Source organism: Calonectris borealis, chromosome 28 (genome assembly GCF_964195595.1).
Source record: "Calonectris borealis chromosome 28, bCalBor7.hap1.2, whole genome shotgun sequence".
In the NCBI taxonomy this organism is placed as follows: Eukaryota; Metazoa; Chordata; class Aves; order Procellariiformes; family Procellariidae; genus Calonectris; species Calonectris borealis.
The window spans coordinates 4,989,153-5,010,191 of record NC_134339.1 but is presented as its reverse complement, the minus strand read 5'-3'; the positions used below and the strand labels follow the sequence as shown (position 1 = coordinate 5,010,191).

General features: G+C 52.6%; 2 protein-coding genes across 2 annotated transcripts; both read right to left on the bottom strand.

Annotated features, from left to right (window-relative positions):
- Nucleotides 1–252: 252 nt before the first annotated feature.
- On the bottom strand, nucleotides 253–12,929 carry CERS1 (ceramide synthase 1). Its single transcript, XM_075175664.1, has 7 exons — nucleotides 12,638–12,929; nucleotides 4,406–4,565; nucleotides 3,676–3,856; nucleotides 3,154–3,315; nucleotides 2,095–2,242; nucleotides 1,367–1,515; nucleotides 253–867 (listed from the first exon to the last, which is right to left on the bottom strand). The coding sequence occupies exons 1-7, from the start codon at nucleotides 12,857–12,859 to the stop codon at nucleotides 825–827; spliced, it is 1,065 nt and encodes a 354-aa protein (XP_075031765.1). The 5' UTR covers nucleotides 12,860–12,929; the 3' UTR covers nucleotides 253–824.
- Nucleotides 12,930–15,365: 2,436 nt separating this feature from the next.
- Nucleotides 15,366–21,037, bottom strand: COPE (coat protein complex I subunit epsilon). The gene is made up of 10 exons (XM_075175669.1): nucleotides 20,801–21,037; nucleotides 20,390–20,452; nucleotides 19,869–19,969; nucleotides 19,508–19,660; nucleotides 18,976–19,029; nucleotides 18,407–18,488; nucleotides 17,191–17,346; nucleotides 16,856–16,924; nucleotides 16,274–16,348; nucleotides 15,366–15,718 (listed from the first exon to the last, which is right to left on the bottom strand). Exons 1-10 carry the CDS (start codon nucleotides 20,924–20,926, stop codon nucleotides 15,671–15,673), a joined length of 927 nt encoding a protein of 308 aa, XP_075031770.1. The 5' UTR covers nucleotides 20,927–21,037; the 3' UTR covers nucleotides 15,366–15,670.
- Between the last annotated feature and the right edge of the window lie 2 nt (nucleotides 21,038–21,039).

Sequence of the window (21,039 nt, the reverse complement as noted above, 5' to 3'; positions counted from 1 at the left end):
AACACGGGGAGCAGAAACTATTTGTTCTTTACTGGAGCAAGCAGACGTTACTGGGCGAGCGTCTAGAGATCCCTCATCAGGGGACCCTGCAGGACTGGGACTGGCTTTTTAAGCAACTGTAAGACTTAAATAGGCTTTTTAAGCAAATGAAATCTCCTGGCCCTCATCCAGCAGGACAGGAGGCTGGAATAATGCTCCAGGGCTGGGTTTCCAGGCAGACCTGCCCGTGGGAACTGTGCTGTGCCTCCAGAGATAGGTGGGCAGCTCTGTATTAGCGACCCCTCCCGAGGAGGGAGGCTCAGAGGCGCACTGCATCACCTCTCTAGTCCCTGCTTGGCAGCGAGAGAAGAGCTGGCTTTGGGCTCCCCTCGCCTGGGACGGAGGAGACGTTGTTCTCCTCCCCAGTTTGACGCGGGGCCAGAGGAGCCTTCAGGGCCGCTGAGGCAGGGTCGGTGGGAAGGTCCAACAATAAGGAGGGGAAATCACAAAGGGAGTGAGGACAGCCGAGGGGTGGAGTGACAGAAGAAACACCAGGGGACCTAAAGCCAGCTCCAAATCCTACCTGGACCAGCAAAGCCACCAGCCTCTCAACTGAACCAGCACAGGCTGGCTACAGAAAGCACATCAGCATCAGGTGAAGCCTGGTCACAGGCAAGCCCCGCGAGGGGCCTGATCCTGTCAGTGGCATCTCTTCCCCAGCTCCAGGCAGGGGATGAAGGGGTATCGGGGATGGAGTTCTCCTTGTGCCTTTCATTTGCTGGGTTTGAGTGTAGGGTCCTGGGTCAGTCCCCAGATCCAGCCAGGCTGCAGCAGCCACGCTTCCCTTATAACCGCTTGTCTTTTACAAGTCCATTCTTCAGGTGCATCCTGTGAAAGAGAGCACAGCAGTGAGCCTTGGTGTCCACAGACTCTCCCTCTCTTACTTTCACAAATCACTACTGAGACCAGACCCGTCTTGACAGGCTCAGGCAGACAATTTGTCCCCAGACAGCCAGACCTGCTCTGTGGGATCCAGCATCTTGCCAGACTTCGTGCTCACCACGAGAAGTGCCGATGCTGCTCAGAGCGAACAGCCTCCAGCAAAGAGCCAGTCCTGCACAGGGAGCAGGGGAAGGCGCGGGTGAGGATTCACGGGACAGGAAGACGGATGGACACACCACAATGCCTAGGCATCGAGATACAAAGTCCTTCCTGACACTTGCAGCAATGTTTTATACTCTGCGTCAAGGCATCCTGCCGCTCTTCTGTTTTCCAGCCCAGTGGCGAACCCTTCGACAGTGGCTCCAGAGCCCTGGGAGGTCTGCCAGCACCCCTCCCCCTAGCCCACAGGTACTGTGCACGTGTGTAATCCCCCCTGCCCACATACCCTTCTTTCAGAGCATTGGGCAGCTGGAGTCCAGCCTCTTTCTTCTTGACCGTTGTGGTTTTCTTGCTGTCCTCCACGTCGTACTCACGCACATCATTCACCTCTTGCATCTGCCCCATCAGCACCTTGGCCACAAACAGGACGATGTACTGTGGGAGCAGAGACAGCGTCAGCCACAAGCCCCGAAGCTTAGGGTGCTCCACCCAGCCTACTCACCCCCATTTGCTAAGTGGGACCTTTCTCCGCTGTCCTCAACCCCGAGAAGGGCCCGGCAGATCCCTCTGGGATGGCCAAAGCCCTGGGAAGTGGTTGATGACCTGCAGCAGTGGGAGGCAGCGCTCCTGCCACTGATTTCATCCCCACAGGACGATGGGCTGGGATGCTCTGCCCAGGGTTGAGCTTGCTGGCGTGAGCCCTCCAAGTCCACCCTTTTCACCCCCTCCCCAAAGCTTCAGGGGATGCCAGAGCATTTACACCCACATCACGTTCCAGCCTGCCCCAGCTGCTGTTATCGCTCCCTCCCTGTGGATCCCCAGAGTGCGAGACAGTCTGAATTCCAGCAGAGAGGAGCCCGCCGGGCACCAACATGGGTTTCCCTCCACCCCTCGGTCCTCCGAAGCCCCCCATCCCTGCAGCCCCCCAGGCAGGCAGGCAGGCAGCAGGTGCTACGCGGGAGCAGCAGAAGAGGGAGAAGCTAGCGTAGGGGTTGCTGAGCTCCCCCTACTCACCAGAAACCAGTAGATGTTCATCAGAGTGAGGACAAGGAGCAGAGCATTGAAGAAGAAGTAGAAGGGGATGTTAGGGACCGACTGGAGGCTGGAGTAGCAAGTGGCGTAGAGCACCTTGAGGGGAAACCAGTAGAGACGGAACCAGAACCTGCCAGGGCAGAGGGAGCAGGGTGGGTTTAATGGCCCACGGGGATCCCGGGAGAGGCAGGAGACCCAGCGCAGCTTCCCCCAGCACAACCTCCTGCCTCCAGGCAGCCCTCGCCGGCTCCCCTTGCAGTCCCTGCTCTTGGCATCTGGCTTGGGTTTACAGGTCTGGCTCTAGACAGGACTTCACACAGACCCTGTGAAAGGGCAGCTATTGAAAGAACACAATTTTTGTGGGCAGAAGAGAGGCAGGGCAGAGAAAGGGCTTTCTCAGGGTAGAGGGGCAGGACTACACTGCAGATTATCCCAACTGGATGGGGGACAGGAGCGGAACACAGCTGGAAGGTTTCCTTAGTCCTGTGCATCCCTAGTTTATCACTAAAAACCTTCGCTGCTCTCCGCTCCTCCCCTCAAACTGAGGGCTCTTTTTGCCACCACTGCTTTTCAGAGCAGCCCACAGAAGGGAGGAAGGAGACAAAGGGACAAATGAGGAGCGACAACCTGCGAGTTACCCATCTCTCTTCTTCATCTTTTTTTTCCTCCTGCCTTGCCCCAAGAGGAATAGCAAGGCTGGAATCTGGGACAGCCCTACATCCCGTTTCCTTCTTGCAAAAGTGCTGCTTAGTGTTAAAACCAAGCGAGTGAGAAAATGGAAACAGGTCCTCCTCCCCTGGGGTCATTTGTCATGCTGCAAGCGAGATTTCACAGGCACTTCTGTGGTGACAGACGGCAAAGTGACTACAGAGGGATTCCAAGCCCAGCATGGGGTCAGGCTCTGCGGGAACCTCTTCCCAAACAGTTTTTGAAAGGGCTTGTTCCCATGCACACAAACCCAGCCGGCTGTACCCCCAGGCACCAGGGGGATTGCAAAAGCTGGCGAGGACGGTGGAAGTGGGATCAGGCAGACAAACTCACCAGCTGACGCTGAAGGTGAGGCAGCCAATGTTGGAGATGACGTCGTTGAGGCGATGATAGACTCCCCCCCGGTGCTTGAAGTAGACGTTGAGCTTGGTGAATTCCAGCTGCACGTCATTGACGTCGTGCAGGAAGAGCACGAGGATGCCCACGTTGTGGTACCTGTAGGAAAAAGGGGAGCAGGGAGGGAGATGTGTGGGGCGGCGGGTTGATGTTAGCACCCAGCGCCCACAGTCCATCACGCCGGGAGCAGACAGGCTCCCCGAATAATCCAGACAACCAGACCTGGCACAGCACAGCGTAACAGCACAGCAATGGCTCATAAGCACTGGGATTGCTGCGATAGCGTGGAGGCAGGGTTAGGGAGGCAGGGGAGAATCCACACCAACCCAGCAAGAGTCCTCCTGCTGCACGCCCGTGAGATGCACGTGAGCACAGAAAGGCTGCAGCTTTTGCTGCGTAGCTGCCCAAGGCTGGCCCGGGCACACGGCAGAGGGGCATTGTCACAGCCAGGGACCTCACCTGAAAGCGTAGGAGAAGGCTATGAGGGTCAGCGTGACCACGTGGTGGAGAAGCATGACAACGGAGTCCTTGCGCCACGTGTCCATGTAGGCAGTGGCGTAGATGGAATGCCCATAGAAGCTGCACTGCAACAGGTAGGCGATGGCGATGTCCGTGGGCACGTCCATGCCCTTCTTCCAGTCTGGGGTGGGACAAAGACACCCGGGTGAACCCAGAGCCACGAGCACAGAGCCTCCGTCAGCAGCAGAGAGACGGGAGTACAAAGAGCGGGGAGCAAGCAGCAGCCAGAGCTGCCCCAAGCAGCCCCAGCACTTCGCTCTGCTCAGGTCCTCCCATTCAGAACCTCACAGATGCAAAGGAGGCAAAAGCTGGCAGAGAACCCAGGCTCCCGAACTCTGCCTTTGGCATTAGACCCGCTCCCTCTCCTAGATCTAAGGGAGAAGCCTTGATTTACTTCTCTCCTGCTTTAACTACTCAATCCCATTCCCTCCACAGCTGGCACACCCCAGCCCTGGCTGGCTGCAGTAGCCACTAGGTGACTCTCTCGGTAACGGAATGAATGGAGACAGCCCATGTGCCCCTTCTGTACCCACAGCATCATAGAAAAGGCAATTTAGGGGTTCAGTCTTCTCTTTTGCCCACCCCAACTCCCGTTCCCTTCTTCAACCCAGACGTCCTATGAACCTGGACATCCTAATCCAAACCCACGTCTCCCTCGTTCTTACTGTACCGTAAAAGACAGATGGTGGGTCATAGAAGAAGGGGTAGTCGGTGAAGAAGAGCAGGTAGACGCCATACGACCAGGATAATGTGTAGAAAAGCAGCTTCCAGGCACTCTCAGGCATCTTGGCAGCATCTTTCGGCTGCAAGTTGCACCACTCCCCAAAGGGCTGCAAGGAAAGGGGAGAAGTATCGTCACACAGGGCAGAGTTCGCCAAATCTCCAGGATTTGTACGCTGCGTGCACTACTGGACAGCGCAAAACCAAGGTCACGAACCCCATTTTTCTGGCCTTCTTTACAGCACGAATAAGGAGGACAAAGAGGCTCTAGAGAGAGCCTGAAGCAGGGAAAAACACGAGTCTAGAGATCCTTCCACTCAGCCTCGGCCGCTCTGGAAAGCTGCGAAAGCAGAGCCTCGCAGAGAAGGCAGAAGCCCAGGGCATGCATCCCACAGCCTGGGCACCACTCCATCACCCTCGCCCCAGGAGCGGGGCCGACCACAGCTGGCTTTTGCAGAACAGAGTCAATAACTAATAAAATAAAAATCAAGTCCTATCTGCACAAGGAAACCCAGAAGAGGAAGATGTAACAATACTACCTTGTGCATACGGACCTTGCAGCACTGCCAACTCCCAGAAAAGAGCTTTTCAACCGAGGAAGCAAAGGCTTTGCAGAGTCCTACAGCCGCTGCTGCTCCCCAACCAGCACGGCACAAGGCTCCCCTGCGTGTGCAACCCGCGTTGGAGGGGGCCAGCTCTGCAGGTAATGAGTCAGTAAAGGCTGGGGCACTGGGTCCTCTCGCTCTCTCACACCTACCCATGCTCGCCCACGTTCCCAGCAGCTTTTCTAGATGACCAGCCCTGAAACGCTGCTGGTTTTCCCCCCCGCTGTGGTTTGCAGCACCCCTCCCACCGGTCAGGACTCAGAAATAGGAGGCAAAGCCTCCCCAAATATGGCCAAAGTGAGGGAAGGGAGGACGAGCAGTTCTGCGGATTGCTCGCACTAATCAGAACAAAACTTTCTCACCCCGAGTTCCCCACACTCCCGAGGACGAGGAGAACCACCCAGCTCCCCCGACACTCGGGCTTGCATCAGTGAGAGAGCTGGGCCACCGAGGCCAGGGACAACTTGGAAATCACAGTAAAAGCAAAGCCCCAGCATTGAACAGCCTCAGCTCCCCAGGAGTAAAACGGAGCAGCTGATGCTACCCTTCGTCTGAGCCGGAGAGCGAGCGATGCTGCACGCCGAGCGTGCCCTTAGCTCAGCCCGCGCTCCGGGCATGGATGTTTTCCCTCCGTGGCAGCTGAGCAACACCAGGCACCATTTCTGCTTCTCATCATGAGAGTGACAGAGCCATATCGGCCCGGGCAACCTCTGCAGCCCCAGCCCCTGGCCAGTCAACGCGCGGGAGCGTTGCTCAAGGTCCAGAGGGAATCATCGCTGCCTGAAACACAGATAACGCCCAAAGGCCCCCGGCTGAGAGCTCCCCAGGGAGAGACCAGATAAGCTCGAGATGAAAACAAAATGCCTGCAAAGTAACCGTACCCTGCCCCAGGTCAGCACTTTCTGCAGCCGGCGCTCAGCTCCTCGATGCTCAAAGGCTATATTAAGGCCCCAGCTGTCCCCAGGCAGCGGCTGGTCTGGCTTTTAGCCCCTCTCTGCGTCAGATTTTCAAAGGATTCCACTCCAAGCATTGTCCCAGCCTAGAAGTCCTTTGTTCAAAGCTCTGAATTTCCCAGCACTGGTCAGACCTGGAAGCACCAGCCCCACAAAGCTCTGCCAAGTTGCTCCAGCTAAAGCAGCACAGCTCTGGCCTCCCCTACGCATCTCGCATTCAGAGCATGGCCGTCCTCATTGAGACCAGGAACATGCTGCTGCCAAGGCTTCTTCCAACAGGACCCACGGCAGGAAAAAGAGGAGGAAGCTGAAAGGGTGAATAAATAATGCAGAGACAGAAAGTCCTGAGCCCCGAAAGCATGAATTATTTGTGTCTCCATACAGTGGAGCATAGAAGCGGCTCAGATATGGGGACAACTCAGCACGCTACCACGACAGCGAGCTGCAGAGCCCTCCTCAGCTGGGGCTGAATTTAGGATGCTGAGCTCAGCCTCAAATCCCTGTTGCAGCCTTGCTGCCAGTCGCCAGCCAAGTCATTTCGCCGCTTCTCTGCACCTCGGTTCCCTACCTGCAAAGGGGGAAGGACACGACGTTTCCACCCCAGGCAGGCAGAGCCGGTGACAAGGACCATCGCCCGTGGGGCAGGCACATACTACCGAGACGACCTGCGTTTTATAGACACTCGGACCCTCGGCAGAGATGGCAGCAGCGCAGCAAATTGCCACCGTGAGCCTGCAGTCACGGCCTGAACAGTCCAGGCATGGCAGCGGCTCCCAGTCTGGAGTAAAAGCAAAACCCAGGGAAGGGCTACTCTGCTCCAGCTTGTGGTGGCTACTGCTCGGAGAGGTTTTAGCCCTCACAGCATATATGCATAATGACAAGTCCTGGAGAGAGCCCTCCTCCTCCCTTAAATAGCCACGGGGCACCTCAGGCTGTACCCTGAGCACTACAGAAACGGGAGCTGGCTCTGCAGCAGACGCAGGGAAGGATCGGAAGAGAACCAGCACCTCCCAGAACACCGACCCACGCAGGGGGCTGGGGGGACAAATTAGTGTCCCCAGGGAGGTCCCGCCAAAACCTGGACCGCTCGCACAGGGAGGCGCAAGCCAAGGAGAGGCACGGACGAGCCCACACCAGGCAGGAGGCACATCTGCCCTCTCCCCGGGGTGGGAGATGCACAAGGTGGGGGATGTCCTCCCGCTACCCGGCTGCCGTTCCCATGGCAACGGTGCAGAGATGCCTGTTGCTAAGGGTGACGGGTGCTGCGGCGGGAACAGCGGATCTGGCTCCGGCTGAAAGAGCCCAAGGCTCTTGGCAAGTGATGTAATGGGGTTTTGCTTAAAGGGCGACCGGCTCTTCCTCCCTCCTCCTCCTCGTTACCCCCACGCAAACCTTCACAGGCATCTTCTGATTCACTTGTAAAATTACCCGGTCTGAGGGAGACGTGACTGTTCCCCCGCAGCAGCGCCCTGCACAACCCGGGGGGCCGGGGGGAGGGAAGGAGCAAAGCAGTGGGTGAGAGCACGCTGCGAGAGCGGTTTGGAGCTGGAAAGAGAAACCAAATGGAAACTGTCGCTGCCCACAGCTCTGCTGAAGTGTCAAAAAAGTACTCGTAGCAAAAAGCAAACACATGCTCTCTCCCTTTTTACAGCCTCCAGCACTAGAGGAAACAGCCAGTCCCCTTGAAGCTACAACCAGCTAAAGCAGCAGGACACGAGTCCTTCCAGCAACCTGGCAGGCTTGCAGCGATGGGTTATGAATTGAGGCTTGTTACAGAGGAATTGTATCCCCCAGACCGTCCCCATCGCCTCTGCCACCTCCCCAGCCTAGAGACAAGGGCCTGGCCAAATCCCAGCCATGCCGCGTCTGGCTCCTGGGCACGACGAGTTCCCCAGAGGAACACAAAGGAATGGCTGGCACGAAGCATCCTCAGCCCAGGGAACTGGCAGCTTTACATCAGCTTTTACTCAATGCAGATGATAATGATGAGCAAGCAGAGCTCCAATTCAAAACCTGGCCACAACCAACAGCTACTGCCCCTTCCGCAGCGGTGGCACAGCTCCCCACAGCCCGTTGTGCTTCTTCTCCGAGCTGCGACGGTGCCTTTCCACCCCGAGGGACTCCGTCCACTCCGTGCCCAGCCTGGACGCTGCTCCCAGACCACATCAGGGACGGGGCACAGAGCCTGCAGAAGGAAAGACCCAGGAAAATGTCCTCTAAACCCGAAGAAATTAGCCTGTGGATCCACGGGCAGCGGTTGTCACCCCACTAGGAAAGGGGAATGAGCTGAGCACAGCATGAAGAGCTCCAGCTCTCATTGCTCTATCCCCACACCAGGCAGTGAGCCGCTCCGTGCCTCAGTTTCTCTGCCCGCACAGCAGCTAAGGCATTGGGAAGCACTGTTAGGCTCTGGACAACACTTTCCAGATAAACATGTAGAAAAAGGCACTATGACAACAGCAACAAACCAACAGACGTTATTTCTTCCTCGGTTCCTCTGCAAGCAGTAAAATTCACCCCTAAGAGAGAAAAGCAATAGAAGAGACTCTTTGAGGACAAGACACAGCTGCCCACAGGGTGCTGCGGGGGCTGAATAACCTCCTCGTGCCTGACTGCTGACACAGCGGCACAGGGAGAGCAGCCCCCGCTCCGAGACGCGGCAGCGCAGCTTCGTTCCCCGAGGTGAAGAAAAGACCCATTGTTGTGGCTTTTTCCCCTTGAGTTTCCAGGGCTTGTGCTTCACACAGTGGGCAGAGCACAGCGGGACGAGCCGAGGAAACGGCGGTGCGGCAGAGCCTTCTCCCAGCCCTGGGCGCCGTCCGGGTCCTCTGCTCTCAGCGGAGGTTGTGTTGGGTGGTGGGTTTTTGGGACAGTGATAATTCCCCCCCCTCAAGTCACAGGCCCAGTGCTGGGGCTTGGAAAAACAAGTCTTGACAATACTGTAGAGTGGAGAAAAGTTGCATAAATCACTGAAAGGGATAATAAGGACTCTTGCTTTCCAGCTTGCACATCCTTCCTGGGGTTATACTATATCCCTCGTCTAGAAACCCTGCTTTCCAGAGTACGTTTTTTAATCTACACAACACTTTTCCTTGCAGAGGACATGGCAACGTCCTACAAATTTTGACACCACTAGGATAGCTCTCTAGTGTCTGGGCCAGAAATGGAAAAACCCACTGCAGAGAAAAGGCAGACAGCCGTTAAGGACAGAGGCGATACCTGACGAACACCACCAGATTCAGAGGCAGCTTTTATACAGAATGGATTTTGTGGACTTACACTTAGCTGACTTCAGGGACATTAACTCCCAGCAGCAAAGATGGCTGGAGGTAGTTCAGGGCTGCAAGTGTCTGCCGAGGCTTACCACAGCTATTCTGGATCTCCTTTGTGCGTGAATCCGGGTGGGCTCTTAGTTTTATCTATTCAAGTTCACTGCACCGCTCAAGACCTGCTTGGGAAAGGAGACCACCAGCACAGGCTTGCTGAGCTCCAGGCGCTTCACCAAGCCTTTCCCAAGCGGAATTGCCTGGTCCTATTCCAACAGCGCTTGGCCTCGGCACTGCTGGGCTCAGCTGCCCTCCAGGATGTTTAACTAATGCAGAGATGCTCAGGTTGCTGCTTTTTAATCAAACTCCTCAGAGCCTGGCTGCAGCCGCTCTCCACACAGGGGACAGACCAAGGACGGTGGCTCAGACACAACCGCGGCAGGAGGACAGGGGCACACAAACCGAGGCGGCTTTGAGGGATGGGAACGCTTGCCTAGAACCAGCTTGGTCTTCATTTCTGAAGGTGGTCTGCAGCTCCAGCGAGCTCGTACAATCAGACGTGCCCCAAGTATCATTCAAGTTTGTGCGCTCAGAAGTCAACGGGACAAAGAGCAGAGACTCTCAGGCCAGACCCCAGAGAGGATGGGTATGTCCCTCAGGCCTTTGCAGGGATGCCCATGCCCCCAGTACAGCTGACTTTGGGGGTCCTTCCCTACCTAGCAATCCACATTTGCTCAACTAACCGGGATCTTTCCTACACCAAAACAACTCCTTTCTGTATTTGCACCAAATGAGCATTCTGTGAAGAAGAGGCAACGGGTCAAAAATTATCTTTGCCCTAAGGATGATGAGAAAACAACGTCTAACGCACAGGCACCGACCTAGCCGTTGTAACAGGTGAAAGTCCACACTTCCAAATCCTAACCAAAGCCCTCCCATCACAGGCACAACCTTTACTGCTTCTTCAACCCAGCCGTGAGACCTCTTGTGACAAAGATGTTGCAGGATAAATGCTGCTGTGGTGCTAGAAGAGAGCGAGGAGCCTACCTCCTCTTCTCTCGATCCCACTGATAAAAACGGGGCCATGCAGATGGCACAGGAAGAGGTATATGGCTTTAATGTGCTCATTTCTCAGAGGAGCGGTCACGGCCAGAGCTAAGTAAGATGCACTTTACGCTCCAAGCTTCAAGGCCTTGTGGTAAGAGTCACTTCCTCTTCGGATGCAGAGAATCACAATCCAAGTGGCAAGATTTATTGTTTTTAAATAACATGCAGGAAGGTAGCATTCTCCGGACACTGAGTGGATTCATTTTTATAACCGTGAGTGTTTCAGTTCTTGCAGGGAACACGAAGGATTCAAAATGAGGAAGGATGCCCTTCGAGTCTGCACTGGGAAGCGAAGTCCCGAGCACGGGAGAAGTTTCCTCCCAGGGTTAAACAGGAGGCCTTTTTTCTCCCTGGCTTTCCTCTAGAACAACCCCACTCCATCGCTGGCCGTACGGGGGCCACGCAATATAAATTGATTTCCTAAATACTGCCACAGGTTTGAGAGGAAAGCCACAGCCTCCACTTCTCCCATAGCAACTCCAGCAGAATAAACAGGGAAAAGGTTCAGGTCCTTTTAAAATATATATATGGAGAGAGAGTTGTCTCTCCCTACTGCTACCCTTCCACCTATGCGCTGGGAGAAAACTGATGCTATCACAATTTTGCTCAGCATCTCATCACTATAACACATGCAGATGTAGCCACAAGAACCGGCTCCGATCAACCCCCCTCACTCTTCTGCAATTACAAGTGTGACCCATTTCTCCGAGGGAGCGATACCTCGGCACTCCTACAAGCTGCCAAGCATCCTCCGACGGCACCGAGCAGACTCCACAGCATGAAGAGCTTTTTTCATGCTCTGATCACCGCTCGCTCTGTAAAGGTGAGCCTTACACAAGGAGAAACTGGAGCACAAAGGAAATTACCTCCAATTTGTTACGACAGACCTAGGTTACCTCCAACCTCGTTCAACCCAGTCCCAGCGCTCCCGGGCACTGTACGCTGCCCATCGGTAGCCACAGGCAGACAGGGGTGCAGGTAACAAGGAGAAATTCTGTCCTACATAAAAAGCCAGCACGTTACCTTGCCTACATGCCACTTTAGCAGCTTCAAATGACTCCAGAGGACTTAGACTGGAACGTTGCACAAGGTCAAGATCCACCTCGCATTACCAGATAAGCAAAGACAGCTCTGAACAGCAAAGGAAAAGCCACTTTAAAGACAGGCTCGGCAGCGGATAGGGCAGAGAGAGGACAGCAGTAACTCCCGATGGCCTAATTACGGGGTGCAAGGTAGCTGTCTTCAATCTGCAAAGCAGCCTCTGAAGGAAGCAGTTCACCCAGGGAACAAGGCCTGTCCCATGGAGCCGCAAAGAACCACACATGCTCGTCTAGCTGCTCAAGGCCTCGTGCCACCATACCCATGGGCAGGCAGGAAAAGGGTCGTCTCTGCGTCCCTGGGAGCCGAGGACTATTCCCTGACCCAAAATACTGCACCCCCATTGCTTCTGCCTTTCAAGGGCAAGGTAATTGCAGAGCAAAGTGCACAGCATCTCTCTAGGAAAGCAGCGTGGAAGAAATCGCCTCTGCTGAGACTGAGCCATCAGAAAGAGAGGGGAGGTCTCATTCCATTGCATATGCTTTTCACAGCAAGAAATTAAACAGAGCCATTCTTCACTCTCGAGGATGTCCTGCTCATCCTGTCCCTTACGAAGTACTGTATAAACAAGGAGGGGACAACGGCCAGCAAACGCGTTCGGAGGCTGCGAGGGTCGGACGCTCGCATCCCTGCATCCCCCACGCTCCGGAGAAGGTCAGCCCAGCACTGCAGTACAGCAGCTATCCCCACGCCATCCTCTCCACCGCCGCACCGGGGAGGGGAAGCGGGGAAGGACATTTTTCATGCAAACCACGGATGACACGCAGAAGTGTGGTTCTCTCCTTACCCCCATGCAGGAAATAACCCTCGCGGGATGCAGCTAAGAGGGCTGGGGAAGGTGCGGGGGGAGAGCTCTCCCGTGCAGCGGGATGCTCGGTCCTCCAGGATGCAGCCCCGGGTGAAGAGGGGGGGATCTCTCATGCAAACCCCCCCTCCAGCAGGCAGCCCCAGGGGAAGGAGAACGTGCTTTCCCATACAACCAGCCGGGATGCGGCCCCGGGCGGCGGAGGACGAGCCCTCCGGTGCAAGGGCCCCCCGGGATGCGGCCCCGGGCGGCGGAGGACGAGCCCTCCGGTGCAATGGGCGCCCCCATCCCGCACCCCCGGGGGTCTCCGGTGTCCCCCCCCGTCCCTCCCCGCCGGCGCGGACTGACCCGAAAGAGCCTGCGGGCGGCGGCGCGGCGCAGCGCGGTCCATCCCAGGGCGCAGAGCCCGCAGAGCAGCACCTCGCCCCAGCCCAGGTGAGCGTTCTCGGCCCAGGTCCGCCGCGACAGCTCCCAGCCGCAGTCCCCGCAGCCCCGCACGGCCGCCGCCAAGCTGCCATAGCCTCGCCGCAGCAGCTGCCCGTAGCCGGGCATGGGCTCGGGCCGCGGCATGGCGCTCCGGCCGCGGCGCTCAGCGCTGCCCGCCCATGGCCCAGCGCTGCCCGGCGGCTCCGCGCAGGCTCCACGCGGGGCGGGACGGGGCTCCCCTCCCCGCCGTTACCGGGCCCTAAGAGCCGCCCCGCGCACGGCCCGGCCCCTTCGGGCTCTGCTCGGCCCCCGCTGCGGAGCTCACGGGGCAGCCGGGCCAGATCTGCGGCTGGAGAAGCCTCTCACCCCCGCCGGGGCCAGGGCAGCGTGCCCGGAGGGGAGCGGCGGCTCATTAGGTGCTCGTTAATCAGCACGGAGCGGAGCAGCGGCTCATTAGGTGCTTGTTAATCAGCACGGAGCGGAGCAGCGGCTCATTAGGTGCCTGTTAATCAGCACGGAGGGTCGCTGAATGAAGTTATATCACAGTTTCTTATACCAAAAAAAAAAAAAAAAAAAAAAAAAAATCAACAACGCGCCTGCTCTCTTGGACGATGAGCCGTGACAATAGGCTGGAGTCACTCCAGTGGCAAGAACCGGAGACAAATACTAATATTTCAGTATCAAGAGATGACAGTCGATGATACATCAGTGGAAAACTGCTGTGCCTGCCAAGGTGCACCCTTTGGGCGGTCACGGGGGCTGGAAGTTACCCGCAACACCTTGGCAATGTTGTCCAGCAACACAGAGCTCCTAGAGTTCTCCGTGTTCAAAATGCCTGACTAAACATTCACCCTTTAACGTTTTTTCATTTGATATGCAAAGAGAAACATTTCTCCAGGTCTTTCTTTTCTCCATACCTCTTTTTTTCCAAAAGCCTCCGCGTAGCAGAAGATTCATCCCTTCCTCACAAAGCGATCAGGCGTTTCCACCCTACCACCACAGCTGAACTTCAGCACCTGTTGCAGTTAAGAAGGCTCTGGAATAACGAGATGCACCTGAAAAATGCAAACACACACTCCCAAAAGGTCACCCCTGATGAACGACTTGACTGGATGCCTCCTCTAGAAGGCAGGCAGCTTGCACTCCAGCTAGCTGCTGATTCACAGAACAGAAATCTCATTATGTGTATGTTTAAAATTAAAAGCCATACATCCACAGTCACGTACAGACAGTCAGACATTTGGCTCACTAGGAGAAGCATGAGTTTAAGATGAAAATTCTCCTAAAATGCCAACACTTAAATTGTCTCGTGGTAAGGCACGACAGGAACCTCAGACCGAAGGCACTGGAGCAGCGCAGCGGTATTCGGTTTCAGCCATGGAGGAGTAAATGGAGTTGAGTTGTGGCCTAATGCACCAAAACTATCGGCTAAATTGCAGCAGTGGGATCCTTACTACTAGAGATGGAGAATAATCATCATCACAGGCACTCATGGAACTGTAACCTGAACCAGCTTGATAGGGAAAGAAAAAGACAAACTAGAAATGAGTTTTATCTCATTTAAAGTCATTCCTCTGACCACAGCCACTCTGCCTTCAAGTTCTCTGGAACATCTCTAATCGGTCTGGGGCAGCAATGAGAAAACACAAACTCATTCCTCTCAGCGGTCCGAACAACATGTTCCCCTATTCTCACACTGACAGCGCTGGCTCCTACTATGCCACTTGCTTTTATTGTTTACATTTTTAAGTCAATTTATCATGGCCCATCAAGTGGGTAATGGCTGCCCTGAACACACAAGCCCCTTTCACATCTCCCTCAGACAGCTCCACAAAGGAAACATTCATTCAAGACTGGACCACGAATAACCCCTCATTGAAAATAGCTGCTCGCTAAACCAGCCAAGGAAGGAGACAATGAGCCCTTTCAGAGCAGTCACGGCCGCGGTGGGCACAAAGGAAACACCAGTGAGACATATTTACAGTGTAGTATAAATCCCTCTTCTCCCTCTCCCCAAAGCCACCCAAAAGATAATTCAAAAGATAATTTGAATATTAGACTTCAGGAGGTCCCAGCTGAGGGTTCCACTTGGACATCTGCTCTTTGCATCTCCGATATAACACAATCGCTCGACACATACCATAGTCTGAAATGCGAAACAGGAGCCCGAGGCTACAGAAAAGCATAATCACGTAGTGTTGGATCACGTTATGTTCCACGACATGCCAGGTTCAACAACCACCACACTTTCGGAAGTGACTGGTGACAAGTGCACTTCCTCACGTACTGCAGGATGCACTTTGTTAAGCGAAGACCTAATGCTTTCCTGGCTGCAGGACGTGAGCTGCGGCATTTTACCAATTTAAGATTAAGGCTGAGCCTATTACAATCGGATTATTTTTATCCTGGGGAAGCTTTCCCTCTCCCCAGCAGTAACCCCTACAGCTGTGTGTGCCTCTTCCAGAGGATGCTGAAGTTAAAGGAGGAGTCATCAGTCAGACAGAAAGAAGACCCGTAACGCAGGATTCATCCATGTACGGAATGCAGATGCTTAAAATTAACCTTTGCGCTCTTCCCACAGAATATGCTCGGTACAGATGACAGGGCTCAGTCCCGGAGTGGAATTACTTGAAATTAAGGGGCACACAGATCCAGAAAAGGCTTTATTAGGAATGTTTAAGGTACAGTGTTGCATGCTCTTGATTCGCACTGTATTTTAAACAGAGTTCAGGACCCAGGTAAGCCAAAACACAGGCTTTTCAGCTACCAAATTCAAGTAGCTACATGTTATATACAGATTTAGCACTGGCTTGCTGGATTGCAAGACCCGGCCACAGTGAGTTAAGCCAGACTGACTTGCAGAGGGCATTTTTCCATGTTACCAGAGAGACTTTGCGCATCAACCCCAGTTCCCAAGGTACCACAGAGCAGGTCCACAGCCTCGTTCCCCTGTCCTCATGCGCTGGGAGCGTACTGCATGGCTAGCCGGTCAAAGTCATTCTCCTTCAAATCAGAAACAAAAATAAAATGAACAAACCTTGAACTTTACTGAAAATGTAATAAAACCTACATTAGCTGAAGAGAACACTACTATCACAGCTCACTAAAGCAAAAGGAATTCTAAGAAGCATGATCACTTGTATCAGTTCTCAATTTTTCTCAATTTGTTCCATTTCCCCTTCACCATTATCTTTACCCTTCTTTTCCCCTCCCCAAATTCTCTCTTCTAGAAGGATGTTTCCACTATTTAAGCATGGTGTCTGATGGTAACGAACTTCTGACTCAGATTAAGAACCCGTATCTCAGAGCTATTCTTTCAAGATGTTACCAGGTTTGGTAACACTTTGTTATCACTCCTTTGTTTAACACCTGGCTTGTGTTCCCCAACATCTCTCACAAGGGCCAGAAAATTTGCTGGCAAGTGATGTGACAGAGAAAAAACACGGACCTGCCCCCTCAGAACCACAGTCAAGTTTACTGGTGAAGAATCCACTCACCCCATTAGACACTGGTATGAGGCATGATAAATTCAATTTTATATTAGAAAGTAATTAGTACCTTTGCCTGATACTCCTTTATGAACGGATGATTTTTATGCGCATCTTTCAACTGTGACAAATAACGATTCGTAACCTGACGGGATGAGATAGATAAATTTAAAAACTGAGATAACATGAGGAGAAGCCAAGAATTTAAAAGATCACACCTTCAATGTATTTGTTTGCAGTGAGTAAAGACCTGATTTTTTCAGTGTCCTGAATGTTAGCAGCCCCAACTAAAACCAGTAAGACCTTTGCATACTCTGCACTAAATAATTAGACCTTAAATAGTGGGTTCAAGAAAACAATCAGTGAGAACTGAACTCAGAACTCAAGAGATTTCTTTTTCTGCCCAGGACTTCCTCGCAAGTCTACCACTGTCTTCAACATCTGTTTTCACAAACACTTTATTGAATATTGAAGATGCAAGCCCCCCGCACCCCAGAATCATTTTATTTTGTTAATGCCAATCCTGATGAGAACATACAAAATTGCAAAACCCAACCAAAGTTACCACGTGCGCTAGGAGCACACAGCCTGCCCTCAGCAGCAGGAATGGGTTGATCGTATCTGCTGCTGAGTACAATAAAATAAGCCTCACCTCTGGTGGTTTGCCCAAGTGCTGTGACAGGACAACACAGTTGATCAGGGTCTCAGGATGGCCACTGTCCTGAAAACGAGAACAATCACCTGATCTATCTGACTTACCTCTACCGTGACTAAGTGTAACAACCAGCACGGTTCTGCAAGAACAAGTTCTGCCAAACCCATAGCTCACTTTACTGGAAAAGGCAAAGTAGAAGAAAAGGTAGGTATTAACAGAGACCACCCTTAGCAATATATATGGTAATTTCATGAAGTTTAAGAGTGAAGGTCCTTGCTGGTTTACTCTATATCCCCAGGAGAGCAGATATGCCTGGCAAAACCAGAAAGTACCTTGTCCAATGCCTCTTGAAGTACTCCCTCTGCATCGTCCCACTTGCCCTGAGCCATATAGCAGGCTGCTTGTCCGTTAAGTAGGAGGAGGGTGGAGGAGCATTTGTCTGCCATCTCTTGGAAGATGTAATAGGCATCTTGTAACTTCTCACCACCCTGCGAAGGGAGGAGACAAACACCCACAGTTTCATTACAGGTTGCTAAGAAGCCTGAACATTCTTGCTGTGGCTGAAGGACTAGCCACAAAGTTCATTTCCAGGGTTATAAAGCACAGGTATAAAATGTGTAAGAACCAATGCTAACAGATGTTGGCATTCATGTGATCTCCTGTACCACAAGAGATCCCTGCCAGGCCGTAGATGAAAGAAATGCAAAATTATTAAGAACCACTTAAATGATCAAAAGATCCAGGTTTCCATTAAAAAAGAAAAAAAAAACACTTCAGAAGAACCACTTCAGATGTTTGACGTAATAAAGGATTGTGAAACGAGATTTTTATAATTAAACGCAGGTATGGACACCTGGCTTTTCAAAAAGTTCCAGCTTCAGAAACGTTCCACATGCAGCAGCTTCCATCAATTAGAGGTGGGGTCCCTTGTGGAAACAAAGATCTTAAGGAAAATCTAGCCGCACGCTATTGTATGGCAAGGGCTACGTATGAGAGATTTCATAACAAAACCAAGTGAACACTAAAAAAAGAAGTCTTAATAGTGTAACAGGTTATTGCGTGCATAACCTTGGACTTCACTGAATTTTAGGAGACTACTTATTTTCAATCACCTGATTATCTGGGCTGCCAAACAGTGTATGTTTTTGTCTCATTCACAAACATGCTTAAAGACAGTCTGCTGTAAGCAGAGAATTACATTTTTTTCTTGGAGTTTAATTGCAAGGTTTGGATGCTAGTAACACTGCGGCTTTCCATTTTATATCATAATGTTTTGTGAATTATTTAAGCGTGGTTTAGCTCTTCTCTGCATGAGCTGAAGGCTAAAGAGCACAGATGAAAGGCCAACAATCAAAACAGCCAGTTAGTTTGAGAAGCCAGCTACCAATATTTTCTGTGTACTTGAAGGAAGCAGGAAAAAAACCCCAAAACCAACAAAAAACCTGCATGCTTTTCTGAAAGAATGATGTGAAAAGAGCAATCAGGAACAAGATATGGAGTGGTGTTTCTCAGATGTTGCAGGCTAGGGATCGCATTTAAGATTCTCACTATGGCCAGGTTCACCCAGGCAGTTGCCAGCTGAGTAAGAGTCGCATCCTCGTCTTGCTCCTGCATCTTCTTAAGTTCCTTCCTGCAGAAGCAAAAGTGGGAGTCACATTAACAGAAAGACAAGGCATCTTTAAGATAGAAAAGGTTGTCGTTTCCTCTCTCAGTTCTTCCATCACTATAGCACAACAGCCACAGCAAGTTGGTAACACGGCACAAACATCGCTTAATATTTTACTGAAACAATCTGTGAAAGACCTCCCTGTTTTTCTTCCCTACGGGAAGTCAGAAACCCAGGACTAGAGATTCAAACCACATTCTGCTGAAGGTAAGATTAAACCTACAAGTCCATCTCTTCCTTTAGCTGTATCCAGCTATGTTATCTCCACAACTTTTGCAACTTGAAGAATAAAAACCTTTTGCAGCACACCCATACCTACACATGAGTTCTGCTGTCCACTGCATGTGTTAAAATGCTGCACCTTGGGGGAGGCTGGGTGATGAAAATTCTCTTATCAAGGCCCACCCCACAAGAGCACCATTAAGAAGCAAAGGAACACAAACTTACTTACCGAGCCAGATCAAGCCTGTCAAGCTTCAGAAGAATCTGTATCATCATGGCCATGCTGCAACGAACAAAAGCAAAGTGATTTATTTTCACAACTGCACGCTTTACTGCTCCCTACGCTTTGCTTGGGAGTCTGCTGCTTAGCAGAGAGACGTACTGCCAGCACCAGGGACAAGCCTCCCGCTGCGTGGAACCAACAGAGCTGGCGGTTCTCAGAGCTGGACCCGGAACGGGGAAGCTCACTCCTAGCTCCCAAGCGCTCCCTCGCTGTTTTGACATAATGCTCATTTCAGCAATTCTGAACACACGTGAATCAATAAATCAGGTTCTTAAGTTTCACAAGGGAGCCATAGACTTGATATTGTAGGACGAACACCAAATCACTTACTACTTAGAAGGCAAACCTCAAAGCGGTTTCTCAATGGTTTCAAAGCTTTTGAGAGATAAGCCAGCCCATTTCTACAGCACCTCTCCCTAGAGAAGAGAGAGGCTTTGCTAGCACACACCTCTGCGATGCCAGGGCGAGTTACACTTACCATTCCAAGCTCTCCCCTTGATGCAGAGTACGCAGAGCTGCATCAGGATTTTTGTCGTGGAAATAGATGGAAGCAGCCATCAGCAAGAAAGTAGTATTGGCTATATCAACACTTTTTGCCATTTTCTTGTCCAAATCAGCAACAATTGCATCCCTATGAAGAGCAAGGGTGAGAATTTGGGAGTGTTTCGTAACTAAGCAAGACAAGAATGTCCTGCCTCCACACAATTCTGCCTTTTTTGATATCCACTGCAAACCCACAGAAAATCACAATAAAGATCACACTTCTACAAGAAACTTTCCACACAGAAACATATTCCCTGTTAGACAGGGCTTGAGTTCCAACTTATTATCAGACTTACCTTTGACTCTCATTTGAAAGATATTCTGCAAACATCCTCACCGCTTGGAGCTCAGGACTAGCATTGGCTTTAATTTCATCCAGGACAACCCCGTATTTTCTCTGTTGAAGGCAATGAAGAAGAATCTACAATTTCCTCATTTTTAACAACACAGGAAATAAATGTTTACTTTCTAAAACCTTTTTTACAACAACAATCTCCAGTAACGGCAAATTTCTACTTTATGTCTCCCATCATACTCCACAAACGCAGCCAAACTTCGTAACCGAGGTCTATTTCCCCAAATACCATTTTAAAAAGCACCTCTTGAAGAGGTCTCCTCAGGTCATCCTGACCCTACAAACAACACGTTGCATTCACAATTGCGTTACTTTTGGGGGATGCATTATGTTCCAGTGCTGAAGGAGGAATTATTACCAAACTGTACAAGGCTGCACTCACAGGACTCAGATTCACAGCCTCCCCGACTCCAGCCCTGCGCTCCGATTACGCTGCTGCAAATACAACACCTGCAACCTCACCTGGGCGATGTAGGCTCGGAATAAGAAAACATCCCTCTCCACTTCCTTCTCCGGATTAGACGGCTGAAGGGACGACAGGAAACAAGAACCTCTCTCAGCAACCTGCACAGCCACAACCCAACCCCGCCACAACACAACTCCACACACGAGGGTCCCCCAGAGAAACGACACCCGCACAGACATTCCCGGGGCCCACGGGACCCCTCTTCCTCCCCAGTGCCCCCCCGCTCGAGCAGGGAAGTGGGGAGCACCGAAAACAGCCTGGGACGAGGCGGGCAGGGACGAAGGGCACTCGGGGAGCCCCAGGTCCGCGCCTTTAGACGCCGGGGCGGCCGAGAGGAGGCAGGTCCCGGGGAAAGGCACCGACTCGCGGGCCAAAGGACAGCCTGCCCCGCCGCGAACCGCCCCTACCTTGACCCGCTGCGCCTCGTTGATGGCGGCCTGGTAGGCCCCGATGTAGAAGCTGTTCTTCACATCGAAGAGCTCGTCGGCGTCGCCGCCCTGACCAGCGGAGCCCGCAGCCGCCCCGGACGCCATTTCCCCCCCCCAGACACGTCTCCGGAAGCAGCTGAGCCCCGGCGGCTGCCGGGAGCCGCAGTCTCCATGGAGACCTCCCGCACCCACCAATGGGCACGCAAAGAGGCGGAAAC